We start from the raw sequence: 20,224 nt of genomic DNA on the forward strand, positions 1-20,224 counted from the left end.
TGCAAACGTCATCTTAGATTTGCTCTTCATAGCACAAAGGTCTTGTTCTGGCTTTGGCATGCCCACAGCCTTCTCTCTCAATGGTGTGTCTTACAAAGATTAATAGCCACTTAGTCACATACTCTAATGATGTCCACTGATCGAGCTCAAGGCCACAGAAACCGGCTCTGGGCCAGAGGAAGAATTTAAATAATTCAAAGACATGTCATGCGTAAAATGACCGCAGGCACAGACAGGTGATATGAAGTGGTCTGGTAAATGAAACAATCAATGCCACAAAACCACACAACCCATTCCAATACGTTAATGGAATACTGTGTGTGCTGCTTCAGTCTCATGTTTCAAATATCAGTCCACCGTGTTTAAGGTACGTTTAACGTAAATTATAATGTATTCATCAACTCCAACACCACATAAGAAGTTTAGAGACTCGTGTAGTAAGTAACTTTGATTACCCTATGGCTACATTCCCCCCTCCACCCCAACAAAGCAACCCACGGATTTAGGTTCCCCCCACCCTTTTTTGCTGCTTATTTGTTTGAAGAAAAAAAAAAGTATTTCAGTTCAATCCAAAAGTGCCCCAAGAAAAAGTAGTGCGACAACATTGTATGTGCAGAAAATTGGTACAATTTTATTTGCCCTGGGCTATGAGATACAACCACAAAGACGCTGTGCAAAGAAAGCAACGATTAACACTTAAAGACGGCCAACTAGTCTAGCACACAACACAAGTAAATAAAAGAAAACACTGCAAAGGCATGCGATAGTTAACATGTAACTCAACCATGACAACAGGGCTCAAAATGCTTACACATTTAAATGGCATTCTAACGCATCTGAACAATGTTAAAAATGTACCATACTATTTGACCAAGATGGAAACATGTCATCTTCAGAGTTGTCTAACAGCAGAACGAAGCAAGAGTGAACAAAGTGTTCTGCGAAACCCTGGATTTGACAAACATGTTACATTAAATCAGATGTCACGACGGCCCTGGCATGGATTAGAACACAACCTCAAAGCCCCTTAACAAATGAATATATATGGAATACATGGGAGAGCTATACCAGTAGCATGTCTATAAGGTTAAATGTTAAGAAACATGTTTCATTTGTCAAAGAACAAGCATTATGGCCATCGTAACTACTTTTGTTGATACTGTTGTGTTGGATTACTGGGTCAAACAATTATGTTTTTTTTTTTTTTCACAATCAACATGTCTTCATTATCATTTGGCAGAGTTGAACAAGTGCTGAGTGTTTATTGTGATTGCCCATTTTAACTTTTCTTACATATATACGTATATTTTCTTTTTAAAAAGGTTCTTTAGAATTTAGATAATAATAATAATTTTTAAAAGTGCATGCAAGCCGTAACAAATTATGTAAAAGCAGGTATACCAAGACCTGCTTCCTAAACCTTTTTCTCTTTTTTCCTTTTTTGAATTGTCTTAAAGCACAAAGTTAAAAAATAATCATACAAAAACTGTGTTAAAAACAGGATTAAATGCAGTTTGTTATTGCTATAGATCTTATAGTTCAGGGAAATACAATTCCAAGCACTGCACGAGAGACAAGGGGAGAGTGAGTATGTATGGGAGGGAATTGTCTGTGCTATATGAACAGGATTCTGGCGTTGGCAGCTTCACTCATAATCGCTCTTGCTCCGGTCGGACTGATCCTGTAACGACAGAGGAAGAGGGGAGAATATGAGAACGGACAGAAAGACATGGGGTGTCTTTACTGTCAGTGGGAATAACATGAGGCAGTGTGGATGATCACAGCCGCTGGAGATGAGAGGTGAACATCTTCTGATTAAAAGGAAACTGCCCTTTGAACGGCTCCAGACTGTGGTGTCGTTTCTCACTTCATATAAAAGCGAGTGTGTTCCCAACTATTGAATGTCAAAGCAGGAAGTGATTGACTACATGAACTTTTTAACAAAAATGGCACAAAGTCACCCACTCTCCAGCTTTCTTTTGTCGCAAGATGACTAACATTAAGATTTATATGACGTTTGTTGTTTTTTACATTAAAGCAACACACACAGTTTAAAAGAGTGGATCATTGAAAACAGAACAGCATGATTGTGGGCTTTTGACTTCATTACTTTACGCGTAACTGCAGCTTCTATATTAAGCTTGTGCATGACGGCACTACCGGCCTGAATTAACAGCTTCCTGAGTGACTTGGATTTTAGAGGCAGTTGTGGTGAACAGGTCTGAGCCCATTCTATACATTAAGACATTGTTAAGACAGTTTTTTATTTTTTAAACTGTATAGTCCCTTTAACATGGTGGACTAAACAAATGCTCATTAATTTAAAACACTTATGGCTTTTGTACAGTATTTAACAGTAGTTATAGTTTCAAGATTATAGACATCATCTTTAACCTTCTTTACTGGCAATTTAGAGGTTAAAGCAACAGGCCACTGTTTTTCCATTCTGAGATATGTTCTTACCTGAGCTTAGGCGAGTTGATGCGTACCTGTCTGGTCTTTGTGCGTGCCCATGGAAGAGCTTGGTAGCTTCCAACTTCACCCACGTTTGGAGCAATAGAAATATACTGGGAGAGGCCAAATGCTAACAACATCTTCGGTCGTTGTGCGTGACTGAGCGCACGCATATCTCATAACATATCTCAGAATGGAAAAACGGTGGCCTGTTCCTTTAAGGTCAATAATAAAGAGCTTCTTAAAGAAAATCACTAATATAAAAAACTGCCAAGAGAAAAAGACAAAATTCTTCCTTTATTGAATCTCTGAACTGTAGTTTTATTGCTCTGATACATCACTTTATGCTAAGTTTTAGCAGCTACACATCTGATGTTGCATAGAACAGACAAATGTCTTACTTTATCCCTGAGGAGAATATAGATGAGAAAACAGAATGTCAAGCGAGTGGCAAATCAAACTACAAACCTAAAGAAGCGCAGAGTTGTTTATTTCATGGAAATTGTCTTGGACTTTTGTGGATGAGAGTCATTGTGTGTTTTATTCATGACTCCACAAGCACTCGAGGCGAGACACGAATATACATAAGGCAGTCAAGATCTAACTCGTTTTACACAATGTGGACTTCTTTTTTTAGTCTCCACTGAATGATGCAGTCGGGGTGATGGAGGTGGACAATTACAGAGAGACAGACACGATGATGAAGGATCTGCCTCCTGTTTAAGTCCCGCAGACTGAATCAGTGGAGAAATGAGCTACAGTATGGGCTGATTGACAAGCAGCAGCCAACATCGGGATACTACGTTTAAAAATACCTGTCTAAATCTTTCCCTGGACAAATATGAAATAGATCAAAATCCAGTATGTTTTCTCATTCGACTCCCTTTCGTGTGAGGTAAACAAACAGCAAAGTAGTGTTTTAACTGTTAATGAACGCAGCCTTGTTAAGTAAGAAAAACAGGTTGATCACAATAACAGTGGTTTGCTGTGAATGCCGAGAGTGAAATGGCAGGCAGTGAATGACCTACATTATCGTCCTGGTCCTCGTCACTGTCGTCGTCGCTGACCACCGGCTTGGCCTTTCCTCGGCTGCTGCGCTTCTTGCCTTTATCGTGGCCGCGCGACTCTTTGCTCAGCTTGATCTTAACGCGCACTGACTTGGCTGTGCGGGAGAGAAACAAGAAACCATGACATGTTTGTTTGTGTTTGTTTTGACTTGCACAATAACAACAGAGCTTCTAAATCAGAGAAGGGAAAAAGATTTGAAATTTCATTTTATTCAGCTCACTGTCAAAATAGCTCACAGGATGCGCATAACTTTTCAAAGGAGTGTATCACTTTGAAAACTTTTTATATGAATTTGTATTCCTCCAGCATAGTACCAGTGTGCTTTTCTAAAATGTTACCAGACTGAGCCGGTTAATCCAAACTAGGGCTATGGTGCCAAATGCGGCCCTCAGATCAATCACTGTTGCCGCTCTGGGCCCAAATCACCACAAGTAGAACGTTTCAAAATTATTCCATCATAGTCTGAATTGATGTGATGGCACGAGGACTAATCCTTGATGTAGCCATTTGAAAGGAGCGGCCGATCTGAATGAGAAATTGTTGAGTCTATAGTTAGGTGGCCCTCCACTTCACCCCTTTTTTTTCACCCCCTAATGCGGCTCATGATGAAAAGTCTGGACACCCCTGATATAGAAAGCGATGCTACTAATGAGCAATTATGATTTTTGTTAATGTGGTTGAATGAAACAACTGTGGAACTCATTTATATACTATCTAAATATAGCTAGTATATTTAGTATCTAAAATATCATGTTTTTATTGAATGGAATTCTGAGTATTTGTTTATATCTGCCCCTTATAGGTTACTCACTCCATGCTTTAAGGCAGCAGGTCATGTTTGTGTCTCACCGTCAGACTCGGATTCGTCATCCTCATCGTCATCATCGTCACTGTCATCCTCGCTCTCCTCTTCTTTGGCGATCTTCTGTCGGGCGCTTTTGAACACAGACTGAAGGACAATGGAGTCCTCATAAATCTGAATTACAAAAGACAGGAGCATAAAGGTCATAGTCAGGTTCACCATGTTTGGACTTTAATTTCTGCCAGAATTTTGTGGGGTTGTTGTGAGGGTATCAAAAATATACATTTTTGGAAACTTTATTAAATAGTCAAGAAAACATTTGTCCTGATATGTAAAAAATTGGTGCAATAACAGTGCAACATTTATATGGGAGGTAAAAAAACGATGATTGATGAAATTTTACAAAATTTGGCAGAAAATTCCATTTGTTCTCTGCAAAAAAAGTCAGAGGCCCATGTCATATTTTTCATGGTGTTGCCGTAGCGATGACCAGAACTCCCGATTTTACTCTATTGAGAAAATGATAAAACTCTTTATTTCAGTCCAACTCAGTCACTGTGAATTGACACCATGAGTGACAGGTGCATGAAACTAAATACAGTGTGCTCTTTATTTTCAATAAAATGGCTGAGGCCACATTGCACTTCAGTCTGTCACAGACCGACAGGTGAAGAAGGGAGTCATGGAGACTTTGCATTTGACAGAACTTCAGCAACGGGATTTAAGAATTAAATACTGAACCTGAAGTGTTTGTTAGTAGCAAATGTTATCTAAATAACATAACTAAAACACATTGAGTGGTGTCACATATTCTTTTGTGTTCCAGTTCCTCTGAGTGAAGGAGATGGACATGCAACACTTGATAGGGCATTTGGTTTTGGGACGCTCTCAAAACCCACACAGCTGGGTTTGGGTTAATGTGGCCTTTATGCTTCTACAGTGTGCCCTCTCAAGGATTTCGGAGTGAGGTCGTGCCAGGTTATTCCCATGCAATAACCAGGCATGGATCCCTGGCATATCCCATGGATATGGGAATAACCATGGATATACTGGATACAGCGGGTGTGAAACTATTCTAGGGCCACCAGATGTAGGTGGCCCAACTCTCACAGGAGAGCGGTGTCAGCTTGGTAGACAGACACTTTTGTGGAGGAATCTAGATTGCTTAAGTTTTATGAAGACAATGAATGCTTGCTGAATTCAGAACTGTCAATTGTATTGTGCTCCCCAGGTATCTGAATGATGATGAACCAGTTTCAGCAACAGTGAAGACTGTGTGCGGACTGTGGGATACGAGAGCGAAGTCATCTCCATACTGCAGCTCAAGTACCCTACTTCACCTTTGTGATTGCCTGCAGCCTCCTGGTATACAGGAGGCTATACCCCCTGCTTTCTTAAATCTCTCCATGGATGATTTTGGTGACACAAATGAGAATGATGTTAAAAATCACTGGTGCTACGTATCGTTGCCTGAGGCAAGAGTAAAATGGGGAATTTCTGGTCCTTGCTATGGCAACACTACAAAAATATGACATGGGTGTAATTTACTTTTTTGATCTGGTCGACCAAATGGAATTTTCCTTTTCTTCAAACTAACTTTTTTCACAAATAGAGCATAAATAGGGAAACATTGTTTTTTTGATTGCTTAAAGGACTTAGATGGAAATTGTGACTTGAGACTTGGAATATTGAATCACCTAATTTTGCGACAATACTTTAGCGCTACATTGTGCAGCCCTACATTTACATAATGGGTGCACTGGGTCATTATAACAATTGACTGGCTATAGTACTTATTACTTTGGGCTTTATAAGACGTGTTTTGTACATGTCAAAGGCACCTTCATGCTTTACTAACCACACAGCCATAGGGAGGCCTTTGTTAATTAGTCTATGTGAGGAAAGCTTAAAGCCCCTTTTGATTGCCTATGTCACACAATCATGTAGGGTCACTGCCTGGGTTAGAGATATAGAGTGTATACGAATGTTGGTTGTATGATCATAAGAAGTGGTAATGTTTCATAACTAAAACTGGAAAAATAAAAATAAGCTTAACTAAAATAATAAAGTAATATAACGTGTTGTAATAATGTTGGCCGCCACATACAGCTACAATGCCATGCTATAATACAAAGTCGAGACAAAAGCAAACCCCACGTCAATATTTAAATCTGGGGTTCTCTATTGGTGTAGCCTCAGAAATCTGTACTCTCAAACTATCATGACCCCCATAAATATTAATTTAAACTAATACAATATTTTCTGTTAGGCCTGTCATGATAATTACTATATATTCACTATAGAGATGGAAATCTGAAGGACCTGTGATCCCTCCAGGTTGAAGGTTTGAGCGTTGTGACAGAGGAGCATAACATCCTTCTCAAGGTCGCCCACGTTTCGGTATTTATGGTTGCGCACACGCTCCTGCGGACACAAGAGCGCACGTTATATGTCTGGCAGCAGGTTTTTAAAAATTGAACAGATATTTTTCAACATAATAAAAACTACCTTAATTTTCTTGAAATCCACAGGTTTTCTGATAAGTTCATAATATTCTGGGAGCTCTTTCCTGGATGGCAACTGGACGAAGACCTCACTGAGCTGTCTTCCTGATCTGGAGAAATAAAACAAGGAATGTAATTTGTGATTAAAAAAACAAGCATAATCGTCACCTGCTCTAAATTATCTTAAATGTTTGTGGCTATGCATAAGTGAATTCATTTAGTCAGGACATTTCAAGTGCATTTGTTAAGGCATCTCTCAAAAGCACAAATGATTCATCCAAATGAATAATGGAGTGTTTAAGCCTCAGGCCAGGATGGTTGGAAAACAATCTTAACAATTAGCTCAAATAAATGCATATGAAATCTAAGTTTTTTTATTCCTCTCAATATTTTAGTTGTAATTGACTCAATTCTACAGAGTGTTACGTGCTTTACCCAGGAGAAAAAACATTCACATTTATTTATACTTTAAGAGTGTGCAGCACAGGTTTTCAGAGTTTCAGGGGCTAGTCACTCCAGGGCCCCACATTAACAAGGCTGTGAGAAAACCAGCTGTCCTTGAGTCTTGATCCTCCTACTTCATAGATGAAGACAGCACGATTTTAGCTCCAGCTAATTTCCCTTGAGTTTGGCTTATGGCATATGAGTTATGGTAAGGAATTTGATTTTAGCCTTGTAAACAAGGCAGGATTATTCCCCATCAAAAACACCTGATACTTTCTGAGGCAATACTGCAAACACAGCTTTGAATAACTATGAGTGAAATTCACTATATGTTCACGGTAGAACTACTGTGGGATTATCAAACTTTAAAATAGTTTCTGGTGAAATGTCTATGAAAGTTGTCTAAGTCGGCTTTAGCAGAGATGAGAGAAGAAGTGCTCACTAAGAGAGGAAAGAATGTGACTTTTGGAACCGCAGGTAGCAGTTTCCTGGAAAAGCTCTAGTATCACTGTCCGCCAGAGCATACCTCTGCCTGAGGAATGTAAGTGCACATGACTTCCATGCTTACGTTATGTGTGCTTTTGAAATGTGAGGAATATGATGGACCAGAAAGATTGAATGCGAGACCTTTGTTTTGAGAAACTGGACAGAAGCAATGTTCTACTTTAAACCATCAATCTTTCTCATGTATTCGTTTCCAAAGACATGTCTTTGTTCAGCGACAACAACATTTCAACAAAATCTTTTACTTTTTTCCCAGCAGATAAAAGTTTGGGCAATTGACCTTTCGCGAAACCCCGCCCCAAAATGGTAATTGTCCAATTATACATCCCAGCAACCGTTACTATGAAGCTAGGTCCGTCAAGCCGCAGACCTCCGCTGCAAAACAATGGTACATACCAGTACTGAGCACTGACCACAGGCACTTTTTTGCTGCTAATCACCAAGAACCCAGCCAAATGAGGAAGAAGCAAAATGGTGAAGCGATCTGCCTATGGCGTGTGTAAATCGGACGCTAGGTACCACAAGAGTATGTCTGGGGAGTCGAGTTCTTCCCCTTCCTAAAGCCAAAACACAACCTGAGCACTGCCAACAATAGATCAAGCAATGTGGACGGCCTACCCCCAGCTAAATGTCTCAAAAATAAACAAGCACACGCCTGCTCTAAAGTAAGGCTAGGCTAATATCTTAGCTAGCTAACATCTAGCTACTAACAGTCACCTAACGTTGCACAAACTGGAGCTGTTTGGCGTAACTTTAACTGCGCCTGCACTTTTCAAGAACCTCTGGCTGTAGTCGATGGAGAGTCACGTGATCAGTGGAGCTCCAGACCTTCAAAGGAAACTATGTCAGCTCCACTTTTTTCAAACAATGATTTCTCTTGAGACCTGTATGCTTTACTCTCAAAAGTTGTACTTTACCCTTCATTGGGATAGTTTAATATCATGAATATCCCTCTGCTGCATATTGCATCTCCTTTTGCCTTGATCTGGAGGATATCTCGCAGATATTGCTCCAATAAGAGTCAACAACACAAGTCGCTCCAGCAGCGGCATCTGAAGGTTTGACGGACATAGCAACAGTAAGTGGGCGGGGCTTTTGTAGATAATTGACCTAACAGAAAGCAAACCTTTGTCAGAATCCGTCATCATGAGCTGTGGGGAGGGATACTGTACAGGAAAGTTACAAAGACATTTTTTTTTACATTTACCTATACTTTAAGGTATATCAAATTTGCAAAACATACATAATAACTCTTTTCCAACAAGGGCATTTTCCAGTATACAGTCCTAGCCAGAAGTTGAAAAGTGGCAGGTTTATTTGCGTCCACTGCTGCTCTGTGTGAAGTGGCTACAGTGGAGTCTGCACAAACAGCATCAGGACCAAACCAGTGGAAAAAGCTGCCATGGGCCAACTATTTGAGATGCACACAAACACAACCAGCAGTCTATCTACAGTGAACACCGACAGTTAACTGCCTACAGTTTCACATAGATGAGGTTAAACTCTTACACAGAACTACCCTGCAAATGTACATGACTGAAGAGTTAAACAGTGGATACCACTCCTAAAGAAACTGCCCTTACCCATCTCTGTAGTTAATGACTGTATCGATGATGGCATTCATTTGCTTAGTGAGTTTTGGGGGGTTGGGGGAGAATTTCTCGGCTGGTGGACGTCCACGTCTCTTTTTGGCTTTGGTACCACCATCTTCTCTGCCCGAGTCTTTGTCCTGACGCCTCTTACGTTTGCGCCTCTTCAGTCTGATCTCCTCCTCCATCTCCTCCAGGTTTCCATCCTCAACGGCCTAAAGACAGGGCAAATACGTATTACACATTAGGGCTCGGACGATCCACTTTGGCACGATCTGATACGTATAACAATACTCGGGGGCCGATGCATATTGCGATACAGTAAATTAATTATGATATGTAGTATACTTACCTTAAAATGTGTAAAAAGTCATGTGTCCAAAGTTAATAAACAAAATGCCGTTTGACATTTTTTGAAGTGTTAAGATTGGAAAGTGCATTAACATAAAATATAACAAAGTGCCAAAATGAGGAAAGAAATGCAGAGGCTGCGATTGGCTGCTTCAGCTACTTGGGGTTGGTGAATCAGGCTTTAGATAGCAGCTGGGAGGGATTTCTGCAAATTCAGAATATACTGATGGGTCAAAGGATCCCAAGACAAGAAAGACTGGATTTGATTTTTTATGTTCCAAAGTATGATATGTTGCATTATAAAAGACTTCCTGATGTCTTGGTGAATGGCTATAGTAACGGCTTTGCAGAGGGAGAGCACACTAAACGAGTAGTTAAGCAAATAGTTGATCATCTAAATAACAGTTCATCTTCATTGCAGTTTGATTTCAGGTCCAATCATTCAACTGACACTGTAACTTGTTATTTTCTGTACAAAGTCAAGTCATCATTAGACAAAGGGGGAATAGTGGGAGCAGTTTTGCTCGATCTGCGGAAAGCATTTGATACAGTCAACCGTTCAATTCTATGACAGAAACTTCAGAATTTTAACTTTTCCACAGAATATATCCATCTTATGTCCTTATGCAGATGATGCAGTCATCTTTGCACACGGTAAAACAGCTAAGGAGGTTGCTTCAAAGCGAACAGAGGCCATGGCATCGGTCACATCCTGGCTCCAAAACTGTTGCCTTCAACTTAATGTATCCAAAACTGTTTGTATGTTCTTTTAAAAAAAAAAAGCACCATAAACATAACACCAGATATTTCAATAGCAGGACAAAAAAAGCCGTTACAGAATTGAAATACCTGGGATTATACATTGATTCAAACCTTAGCTTCAAAGCACATCCAAAATACTAGCAAAAAGATCAAATTCTGTTCATCAAACTTTTGGTTGATTTTTGTCCATGATCCTCTCACATATCACATACTGTAGCATAAGTTGGTCCAACACACATGCCACAACAATCAATCCCATGAGACCATTATATGAAAAGCTGTTAAAACATTGGATAAAAAAACATACGATATCACCATCGTCAGGTTTTACAGAAATATAAGTTGCTAAATTGGGACAATCTCAAAAAGTTCTGAAACATATGTTTAATTCATGTTTATGTTTAATCCCCCTTCCCTGAGCGAGTTTGTAAACTTCAGATTGAGTGCAGAGAGAGTAAATCGAGGGGCAGCGAGGGAAGACTGCCCAAATACAGTTTTTCTGAGGGGGGGGATGCAGACTGTCTTTACTTATAAAGCCTCCCAACAGTGGAACACGGTGCCTGAAGCAATTCGAGAGTCTCCCTCATTCGATTCATTTAAAAAGAATTCCAAAAAAAGGCTCATGGAGACAGACTTGTGAGCACTAGTTATATTAAAAATGTATACTTTGCTCATTTTATGTACTTCCCTATTGTATGTAGCTATATTGTGTTTTGTAAATTGTTGTGTGATTTTAATTATCTTTTTTTAGGTTGGCTTTGATATCTGCCAAAGGGACTATCGATGAAAATCATCATTCAAAATTCAAAAATAAAACGTGTTGTGTTCTGATTCAGCATCTGTCTTGGAATCTTTGGTGGATTGGTGGAGCCAATGCCAGGCTGGACGGGCTGAACCTCATCACAGAATTGTTGTCTACTTTGTGTAGAATTGAGAGAGCTGGGGGGAGTGTGGGTTAAAATCAGGAAACACGCTGATGGTTTACGTCAACCTGGCAAACAAGATCAAACTGTAAAGCACGTTCTCAATGATTGTCCAGCTTGAAGAAATCAACGAGCAGAGCTGTTTCGAACTGTTGCGCCTTCGTCTCAGAATAATTGTGTCAGTCTTCAATCACTTCCCAGGACCAGGATTTCGCTGTAAGAGCGCTCCTGGAGTTCCTTGTAACCTGTTGTAGATGTCATTTTATTGCATTGACGGATTTCACCTAGAGAGGCAGCAATGTGCCAGGAGGCACCTAGTGTGCCGGAAAGAAGATGTAACAAAGTGCTGTGTAACCATTACTGGAAAACAAAGGAGTGCATGATAAAAATGCCTCCAAACACTTGCGATACTTTATCAAGTATCAATACTTAGTATTGCAGCAAATTTATTGCGATCCAAGTCCGATCCGATATTTTGTCCCAGCCCTATTATGCATCATGGTAAACTTGTCAATGGTGTTCCAACAAGTCCTCTATGAAGCTAATTAATGCTGTTCATCTCTGCTGTTTTCATTGATTCGTCTCCTGTCACAGAGATGAACTGCAAAGCGGCTGCTGCTCCTATTGCAGCTTTAATTGGAGCTTCCTTGGATCATAGTAAACATGTCTGACACACTAGCACCTTGGTATCAAACTTTCTTTGTTCTTTATTTGTGCCTCTGAAACACCTGGGTCACAGTCAATTTGGTGTGAGAAGATCTTTCTCCAAGGGGGTCTCTGTCACATTGGATTTGAAGAAAAGGAAAAAGCCATTCAACACGAACCAAACCTGGGACAACTTGTCAACACTGGCCTTGTTTCTGTTCTTTGATTTGACTTATTTGTCAAAGAGAGTACAGCAACCCAAAGCTGGTTAGAATGTATGGTGAGTGAATAGTAGGAAATACGTTGAAATCCTGTGACATCAGACAAGAGAAGGACACATTGAAACATTACATTAATCAGTGTAGGTTACTGTACTGATGCTCTGTACATCCGACTCTATCCGAAGTGTGGACAATCTTTAAATCTGCTCAACAGAATAAGGTGCATTACCCGCAGCCACTGCTTCTCTGTCAAGGCGTCACTGTAGTCCACGTCTCTGCGACAGCGCGAGCCTCGACCAAACATCTTCTCCTCCTCTTCCTCATACGTGAGACGCTCCACCTCAGCATCATCTTTGATAATCCAAGAGGGCAACTCATCTTCCTCCATTAGACGAGGCTTACGCTTAGGGTTCCGGGCGTCTTCTCTGCGCCTGTCCATGTCCATGCGCTGAAAACAAGTCAAGTATTTACACATGTACATTTAGACCAATGATTACGGCGTATCTTATATCTTTACACCCTGAAACTGCGGCGCCACAATGAAGAGATCCTACTTGTCAGCCCATAATGTAATAAAGCGCCTGGAAAGCAGCCCTTGAAAAACTGAATACATACCATGAAGAGCTCAAACTCATCTTCGTTGCGGGCAATCATCTGGTTAAGAGTTTCGTCATCTGGTACCTCATCTTCCTCCTAGTAATAAATGTAAGATGCATATTAAACCTCAAGAAGATTTTTTTTAGATACAAAAAGCTTGTATCTGCTGACACTGAAATTGAGAACTAAAAGGTGATCTTTCTATTTTAAAAAGAAAAGCAGCTGATGGGTCTTTATCTTGAAAAATATTCAAAGCCAGACCCTATAACGCTCACCTCATTTTGTTCCTCGTGCTCCAAGATGGCCTGCAGAAAGACGCGGCGCTCGTGGCCGGATGACTTTTGATCAAACATGCCAGCCTGGATAACCTTCTGATCTACGTTGAGTTTGTACTTTGCAGCTGCCAGGATTTTTTCTTCCACGCTGTTGACTGAGCACAGACGGAGCACACGCACCTCATTCTGCTGACCAATGCGGTGAGCGCGATCTTGAGCCTGAAGATCCTGGAGTCAGCAGATAAATACAAACATCATTTATCTTTTTAACCGTTTTAACCGCCCCTCCACAGCCTTCTCCATTAATCATGCTACCAACACTATACATGCTTCCAGAGTGTAATATTGCTACTTTATGAGAAAGTTGAAAAAAAACCTGGTGTGGGTTCCAGTCACTGTCAAAGATGACGACAGTGTCAGCAGCCTGGAGGTTCAGGCCAAGACCCCCAGCTCTGGTACTGAGCAGGAAGATGAAATACTGAGAATCCTCATTAAACTTCTTCAGAAGCATTGCTCTGTCCTCAGACTTTGTAGTTCCTGAAACATAAGAGACATAGAGACATTGAAAAGAGTCAGCCAGACTGTCATTATAAAGTAGTCGACACAATAATGCAGGAGCGGTTTTCACTCACCATCGAGACGCATATACTGGAAGTTTCTGTAGCCAAAGTAGTCCTCCATTATTGTCATCAGTGTAGTCATCTGACAAAACAGCAGAACTCTGTGGCCTGTGGCATGTAACTTTGGCAAGATCCGATCAAGAAGCTCAAACTTCCCAGAGGCACGATATAGATCCGGCCTAAAAATTAAGAGGTTGAAAAGGTCAGTTGAAAAAAAATATCATCAAATTCTGTCAAAAATGTTAATCCTTACCCACTAATGATTCCATTGGGATAGCCCAAGTGCTCAGCAAATGATTCCTAAAATAGAAACACATTTTTAAAACGTTTAAAAGATTAATTTAATAATTGACCATAGAAAGAGCACAGGTGGCAATCTGTGTAAAAGTGGCATTAGGTGTTCAGGACACGCTAATCTGATCTGACAGGACGGTCATTCATGCCCACGCCTCGACCACATACACCGGGGGGAGAGAAAGTGCAGGATAGGGCACTTTCTCCCCCATGGTCCTCCAGGGGCAAAAGCCTTTGGCAGGTCTTTTGGATTGCAAATGTGGCTGGTGTATAGTTCCACTTTTACACAATAAACAAACCATATTCGCCTGTTGTCGTTGCTCACCTCAATGTGCTGGAACATGTACGGATGGTTGCAGATCTTTTTCAGTTGCATAATGGTATTCATCAGTGTCTTGGCCCCACCTTTTCCCTAAAGCATTTTCAAAAGGAACAATTTTTAAATGTAGCCTCTGTTACTTTAGTGCAAAGAGGGAGCGAGAGGTCTCAGAGCTTTTACCTTCTTATCTTTCTCTGAGCCGTCCGTGAGGAGGATGCCCTTCTGCATGTGGCGGTACAAAACCTTCTGGATCGCTGACATGTCACATTTAATGACATATTCCACCTAAAAAAGCATCAAAGTGTAAGATCATTTTCTCTTTCCCACTCAACAGAAATACTCATTCACACATTTACCAACTATATATTTCGATTCTCTATGGACTCTCCCCCACACATCTCCAAAAACTACAATACACTCAGAACCCTGCTGCTGGGCTGCTCGCTGATGTGATTAAAAGGTAATCAAACATGATTAAAATGTGATTATGGATATTCACTGTGTAAATAATAAACTAGACTGTTCACTCCCCTAAAATGACTACAGTTCTATTTCATGCTACATCCCTGTTGTAATGCGTGTGAATAAAGAAAACAGCTCATCTGTTGCACCTTTGTTAATTAATTGTGGAAAATGCTTAATCCCTGCCATGTGTGCTTTGCTTTCGATTGCCTGCACACTTCACACAAAGAGAGCACTTCATTGTTCATTAGCACTTGCAGCTGGATGTGTGTCAGCACTTTCAATAAACTCGGTTACCTAACGAGTGCAAAGCCAGCACCAATAGCAACTGAGGCTGCAAGACCAGCGATAAAACACCACTAGCGATAGCATATGTCAAGTATTTTCAAAACTTTTGTCATAATTGTTTGTAACGAAACCTTTTCTGGAAGTTGAGACTCCACTTCTTTCTTGAGCCTGCGAAGCAGGAAGGGGCGCAGCACTTTGTGCAAACGTCGAATGATTAGGATCGTCTCCTCTTCATTCAGATCAACCTAAACACAAGACACAATAGAGAAGTTCATAATAGATATGTATAGATATAAATATATTTCGTATTTTGCTTCATTTCCAATTGCTAGGCTTAAGTCATGCTTAACTGAACATCTATGTTTATGATTAACACTTTGGTTTGTTATCTAAGTACATACTCGTTCTCCTGTCATGGCAAATGGTGCGTTAAACCACTGCTCAAAAGTGCTGCAGCTCTTGAAGATGGTGGGCAGAAGGAAGTTGAGGAGTGCCCAGAGTTCAGGCAGCTTGTTCTGGAGAGGTGTTCCCGTCAGGAGGACGCGGCGAGGAGCCACATAATGAGTGTTCAGCACCTGAGTCAGTTTGCAATGATGATTCTTCATGCGATGGCCCTCATCCACGATCATGTACTTCCAACGAATCTGAAATTGTTAAAAGACAAAAAACTGTTTCAGAAACCAGTGAGTCCATATACTGGAAAAATAACGCAATGTTATTATATACAATATTAACAATGGTTACTATTGTTCATAACAGCAATATAATGAATCTATTTGTTCAGCTGTTCCAAGCTATGATTAATCACATAAGCGTTTATAACAGCATGCATGCATGGAAGAACATTGGGTATGAACCAGCCAAACAATCCAGCACACGTGAGAAGTTTATAAAACACAGATTTGTCATCATTTACCTTGGCTAGGATGTGCTTGTCCTTGATTATATATTCATAAGTGGTCAATAGAACATTGAATTTCCCACTGCGGAGCTGTGGCACAAGTCCACGACGTAAAGCTGGAGTGCCCTTTCAATGAGCAAAACATTTACAATTTAGACAAAGCAATCAACGCATTGTAGAAAATGAATAAGCAATACTACCTTGTAAGCGATTTTAACAATTGATGGGGCCCACTTGTCAAGCTCATACACCCAGTTTGACAGAGTTCTGAAATTAAGACACAATAGTTAAATGTTAAAGTAATCCAAAAAATTTGAGAGTTCTGAAAGCCTCTTGAGGAACTACACACAAAGGAAACCAGCGCAGAATACAATACCTGTCACCAACTTTTGGAGCGAACATGAAAGGAATAATCCTCAAAAGTCAAGGTTTTTCTCACTTTGTCTCTTTTCACAACATTACAACTACAGAACAGTTGAAGAGAAACAATAATACGCCGTTTTTAAAGTAAGTCATGTTGAGTATTTAACTGAACCATGTAGCGTTCATAATCAAACACTCATATTAAACACTTAACCGTATGTTTCTACGTCTCTCAATAATAAAGGGCCTGTACCCAATTAATAGGGGTGAACCAAGATACAACTACCACAAGACTTTGACATTTGCAAGAATAAATAATATTTTGTTCTTATGTTTCTTTTGTATGGAGCCATTGTATTGCATTGTTTGTAACAAAATGAAAAAACTAATAGGATGGGAAAACCAATATCATGGGTAAAATCATGCAGGCTCCATTTGTGTGCTCACAGTTTAAGAACCTTTTAGATGAGCCTTTGAGCCTTTTAGATTTGGGTAAAGCCAAACTGGAGAAAATGTGCTGGGTTCTGGTGGGGATCAGTATGAACAAAACACAAAAATAAATCAGCTAAATTAAATGTACACATTTGTTTTCATTTTAGAGACACTACTCCACACAAGTTTGATAAAACACTGCCCAGAACGAGCTGCTCTGCGGAAATGAGCTTCGGCTCCTGGTTCAGCAACGTGACTCCTAAAAGTCCGCGTGGAAAAGAAAGCTCCTCATCACAAGAGAAAGGAAGCGATCTAAATGCACACGCCATCACGCCATATGATCAGATATAAGTCAAAAAAGGTCCATTAGCAGAAAGAGAGAAATAAGACTGATGGACAGAGGGCTGAAGGAGGACGGAACAGGCACTACACACTGAAGTCAGATCCGGGGCTAAGTAGGAGGCGGCCGGGGGGACTGATGCAGCAGTCCCCGCAGAAGCGTTGGATGCCACAACTATGCAGCACCACCGCAATATGTGGGCCGGTGTTGATTCTGTGGCGCACCGCCACAAATGAGTCGATGTGTGGGAAAGACTGGATTAAATGCCCAGATGAAATGTCCAGATTGTGACTTTTCACAAGTTTTTGTCATTTATTTCAGTTCATCACAGAGCTCCCAAAATCACACAACAGGTGTTTTAGAGTGTCTAGTGTCGTAAAAATAATAATTTATAAAACCTCGAAAGCTATTATTTTTTTTTTCGTTTTTATTTATAAAGTGCTTTCCATACCGAAAGGTATCACAAAGTGGTTTACAGATTACAACATTTAAAACAATACGCCTGGAACACCCTGCTACATATATTATATATTTGGACTGAATAAATACACTGCGTTCCAAATTATTATGCAAATTGGATTTTTGTGTCAAAAAGGTAAAAAAAAAAAATAATAATAATGAAACTCATGGATGGTATCGTGTCTTGGGGCTCTATGAATCACTGACATTAATCTCAGAGACCTGGGATAATTAGTGTTCAGGTTAAGCCCAGTTAAGGGAAAAACTGCTGAAAAGGGTGTTCCACTTTATTATGCAGATCATCATTTTCAAGAAATATGGGAAAGAAAAAGGGTCTGTCTGCTGATGAAAAGCGTAAAATAGTTGAATGCCTTGGTCTAGGTATGAAAACCTTCGATATTTCATGAAAGATTAAGTGTAATCATCGTACTGATAAGATATTTGTGGATGATTCAGAGCACACTCCGTTTTGTGCAGATAATGGCACAATATGGACGGTTTCTGCTAGACAAACACATCAGATTAGGAGAACAGATGCCACAAAGCAGCATACAGGTATTTGAAGCTGCTGGTGTAGGACCCTCCAGAGGCTGCAGTTGTGCAAAAACCTTCTATGCGGGCCTCCCCTAAACTGTTAATTGAATGTTCATGAACAGAAACGGCTGCAACGGGCTCAGAAATACATGAAGACTCATTTTCAAACAGTCTTGTTCACTAATGAGGCCCTGGATGGTCAAATCAATGGGGTAGTGGATAGTTGGTGAATGGCCAATATGTCCCAACAAGGCTGTGACGTCAGTAAGGAGGTGGCGGAGTCATGTTTTGGGCCAGAATCATGGTGAGAGAGCTGGTCGGTCCCTTTAGGCCCTTTTAGGCTCCCTGAAGGTGTGAAAATGACCTTTGAAAAATATGTGGAGTTTCTGACTGACCACTGTCTTCTATGCTACAAAAAGAAGAGCCGTGCTTTCCCTAACGAAATCCTCTTCATGCATGACAATGCACCATGTCCTGCTGTAAAGAAAACCTCTGCATCACTGGCTGCTATGGGGCATAAAAGGAGAGAAACTCATGATGTGGACCCCCTCCTCCCCTGACCTCAACACTATTGAGAACCTTTGGAGCCTCAACAAAAAATACTTGTATGAGGGTGGGAGGCAGTTTTCATCCAAACGGCAGCTCTGGGAGGCTATTCTGACATCCTGCAAAGAAATCCAAGCAGAAACTGTCCAAAAACTCACAAGTTTAATGGATTTAAGAATTTTAAAGCTGCTATCACACAAGGGCTCCTATGGTAAAATATAACTTGACATGTTAATATTTTTTTGATTGAAATAGCTTTTGATTTCAGTAAGTATGACCTCCTAATGCTACAAATTCAACAAATGACCATTTTCAGTTAATTACAAGCTTTAAAATGTATTGAAACGATGAGTTGCATAATAATTTGGAACAGTAGATTTTGAGGTTTTTACTATATTTATTTTTGAAAAAAATACTGTTATCACTAGGAAATTCTTTCCACCACATTTAAATGATCCTCTACCAGGTAAAGACTTGAAAATTATGCTGACTCTCATTTGAGTTGACAATTTAGAAAATCAGAGAAAAATGTCATTTGCATAATAATTTGGAACGCAGTGTAGATGTCAGTTAAAAGCTGAGCTAAAAAGGTGGGTCTTGGGCCTGCTCTTTAAAACATGAACGTTCTCTGCAGCCCTGAGCTCCTCCGGCAGGTCGTTCCAGAGGCGAGGGCTGTATATTGGAAAGACGCCTTGCCATGAGTCCTTTTGTTGACTGAAGCAATGCACAGTACGAATGTGATGGTGCAAGTCGTAGTCTATATTTCTTAATATTCAAGCAAGGTGATGCCAGTCATGCGTGCACCTAAACACAAAGTGCATGTGTGTCATTATCACATCCTCCAAAAACACATGTCCTGCAGAGTGCGGCAGACAAATGCATAAGATCCAATCTTGGTCAAAATCTGCATCAAAAGCTTTGTTTCGAATAAAGTCCAAGCGCAACGTTGTCCAGGAACAGCCTAAACATGAGCCTCACATCAAATGCGCTGCTGTGAGTGAGTGTGACTGAGTGTTTGTGTATGGAATGTGAAAGTGAAACTTATCATTGAAGGAGCACATGGCCTGCACTGCGCTGCTATTTTTTTCCTTTTACTTAAGCGCACCACAGTTTTGTTTTCTATTGTGTTTTGTATTGTGAGCTTTAATTGTAAAGCAACTTTGAGAAATTACAAAGCATTGCCTATTTTATTCTGAGACTGTAAATACTAAGAATGAACATTTGTCTGCTTCATTTCAAAACCTTTTTTTTTTTTATTGTACTTCAACCGTGTTGCACTGAACCGTGGGTCCTGCACCATGAACCAAACCGTGAGAGCGCTGAACCGTTACACCCCAAGTTTTTGGCACTCAATGTGTTAAGTGCCAATCAATATATTACGCACACATTGACAGAGAACTATTGCTTAAATATTCCCTTAAGCCCAAAACACAGTCTACAGCAAGTAGGTCTATAACTTACTTGCACTGCAACGAGAAATGTCATGGCAATTTTATCTCGTGAGATCTCAGCTCATCCCTACTAATT

At 40.3% G+C, this 20,224-nt stretch overlaps 1 protein-coding gene across 1 annotated transcript in view; it reads right to left on the reverse strand.

The window, feature by feature from the left end:
• Positions 1-1,156: 1,156 nt before the first annotated feature.
• The window catches only part of smarca2 (SWI/SNF related BAF chromatin remodeling complex subunit ATPase 2), a 28,606-nt gene continuing 9,538 nt past the window's right edge, over positions 1,157-20,224 (reverse strand). The window contains exons 17-34 of the mRNA XM_079577059.1: positions 16,224-16,290; positions 16,039-16,149; positions 15,524-15,766; positions 15,254-15,367; positions 14,553-14,657; positions 14,379-14,465; positions 14,013-14,059; positions 13,772-13,938; positions 13,516-13,676; positions 13,140-13,367; positions 12,883-12,960; positions 12,497-12,715; positions 9,360-9,580; positions 6,833-6,938; positions 6,647-6,748; positions 4,372-4,498; positions 3,483-3,616; positions 1,157-1,681 (exon numbers count right to left, since the gene is read on the reverse strand). Of these exons, the coding sequence (XP_079433185.1) occupies positions 1,646-1,681; positions 3,483-3,616; positions 4,372-4,498; positions 6,647-6,748; positions 6,833-6,938; positions 9,360-9,580; positions 12,497-12,715; positions 12,883-12,960; positions 13,140-13,367; positions 13,516-13,676; positions 13,772-13,938; positions 14,013-14,059; positions 14,379-14,465; positions 14,553-14,657; positions 15,254-15,367; positions 15,524-15,766; positions 16,039-16,149; positions 16,224-16,290 (2,353 nt within the window). The 3' untranslated portion in view covers positions 1,157-1,645. The remainder of the gene's footprint in view (positions 1,682-3,482; positions 3,617-4,371; positions 4,499-6,646; positions 6,749-6,832; positions 6,939-9,359; positions 9,581-12,496; positions 12,716-12,882; positions 12,961-13,139; positions 13,368-13,515; positions 13,677-13,771; positions 13,939-14,012; positions 14,060-14,378; positions 14,466-14,552; positions 14,658-15,253; positions 15,368-15,523; positions 15,767-16,038; positions 16,150-16,223; positions 16,291-20,224) is intronic.

This window comes from Gobius niger (assembly GCF_951799975.1).
Source record: "Gobius niger genome assembly, chromosome: 1".
Taxonomy (NCBI): Eukaryota; Metazoa; Chordata; class Actinopteri; order Gobiiformes; family Gobiidae; genus Gobius; species Gobius niger.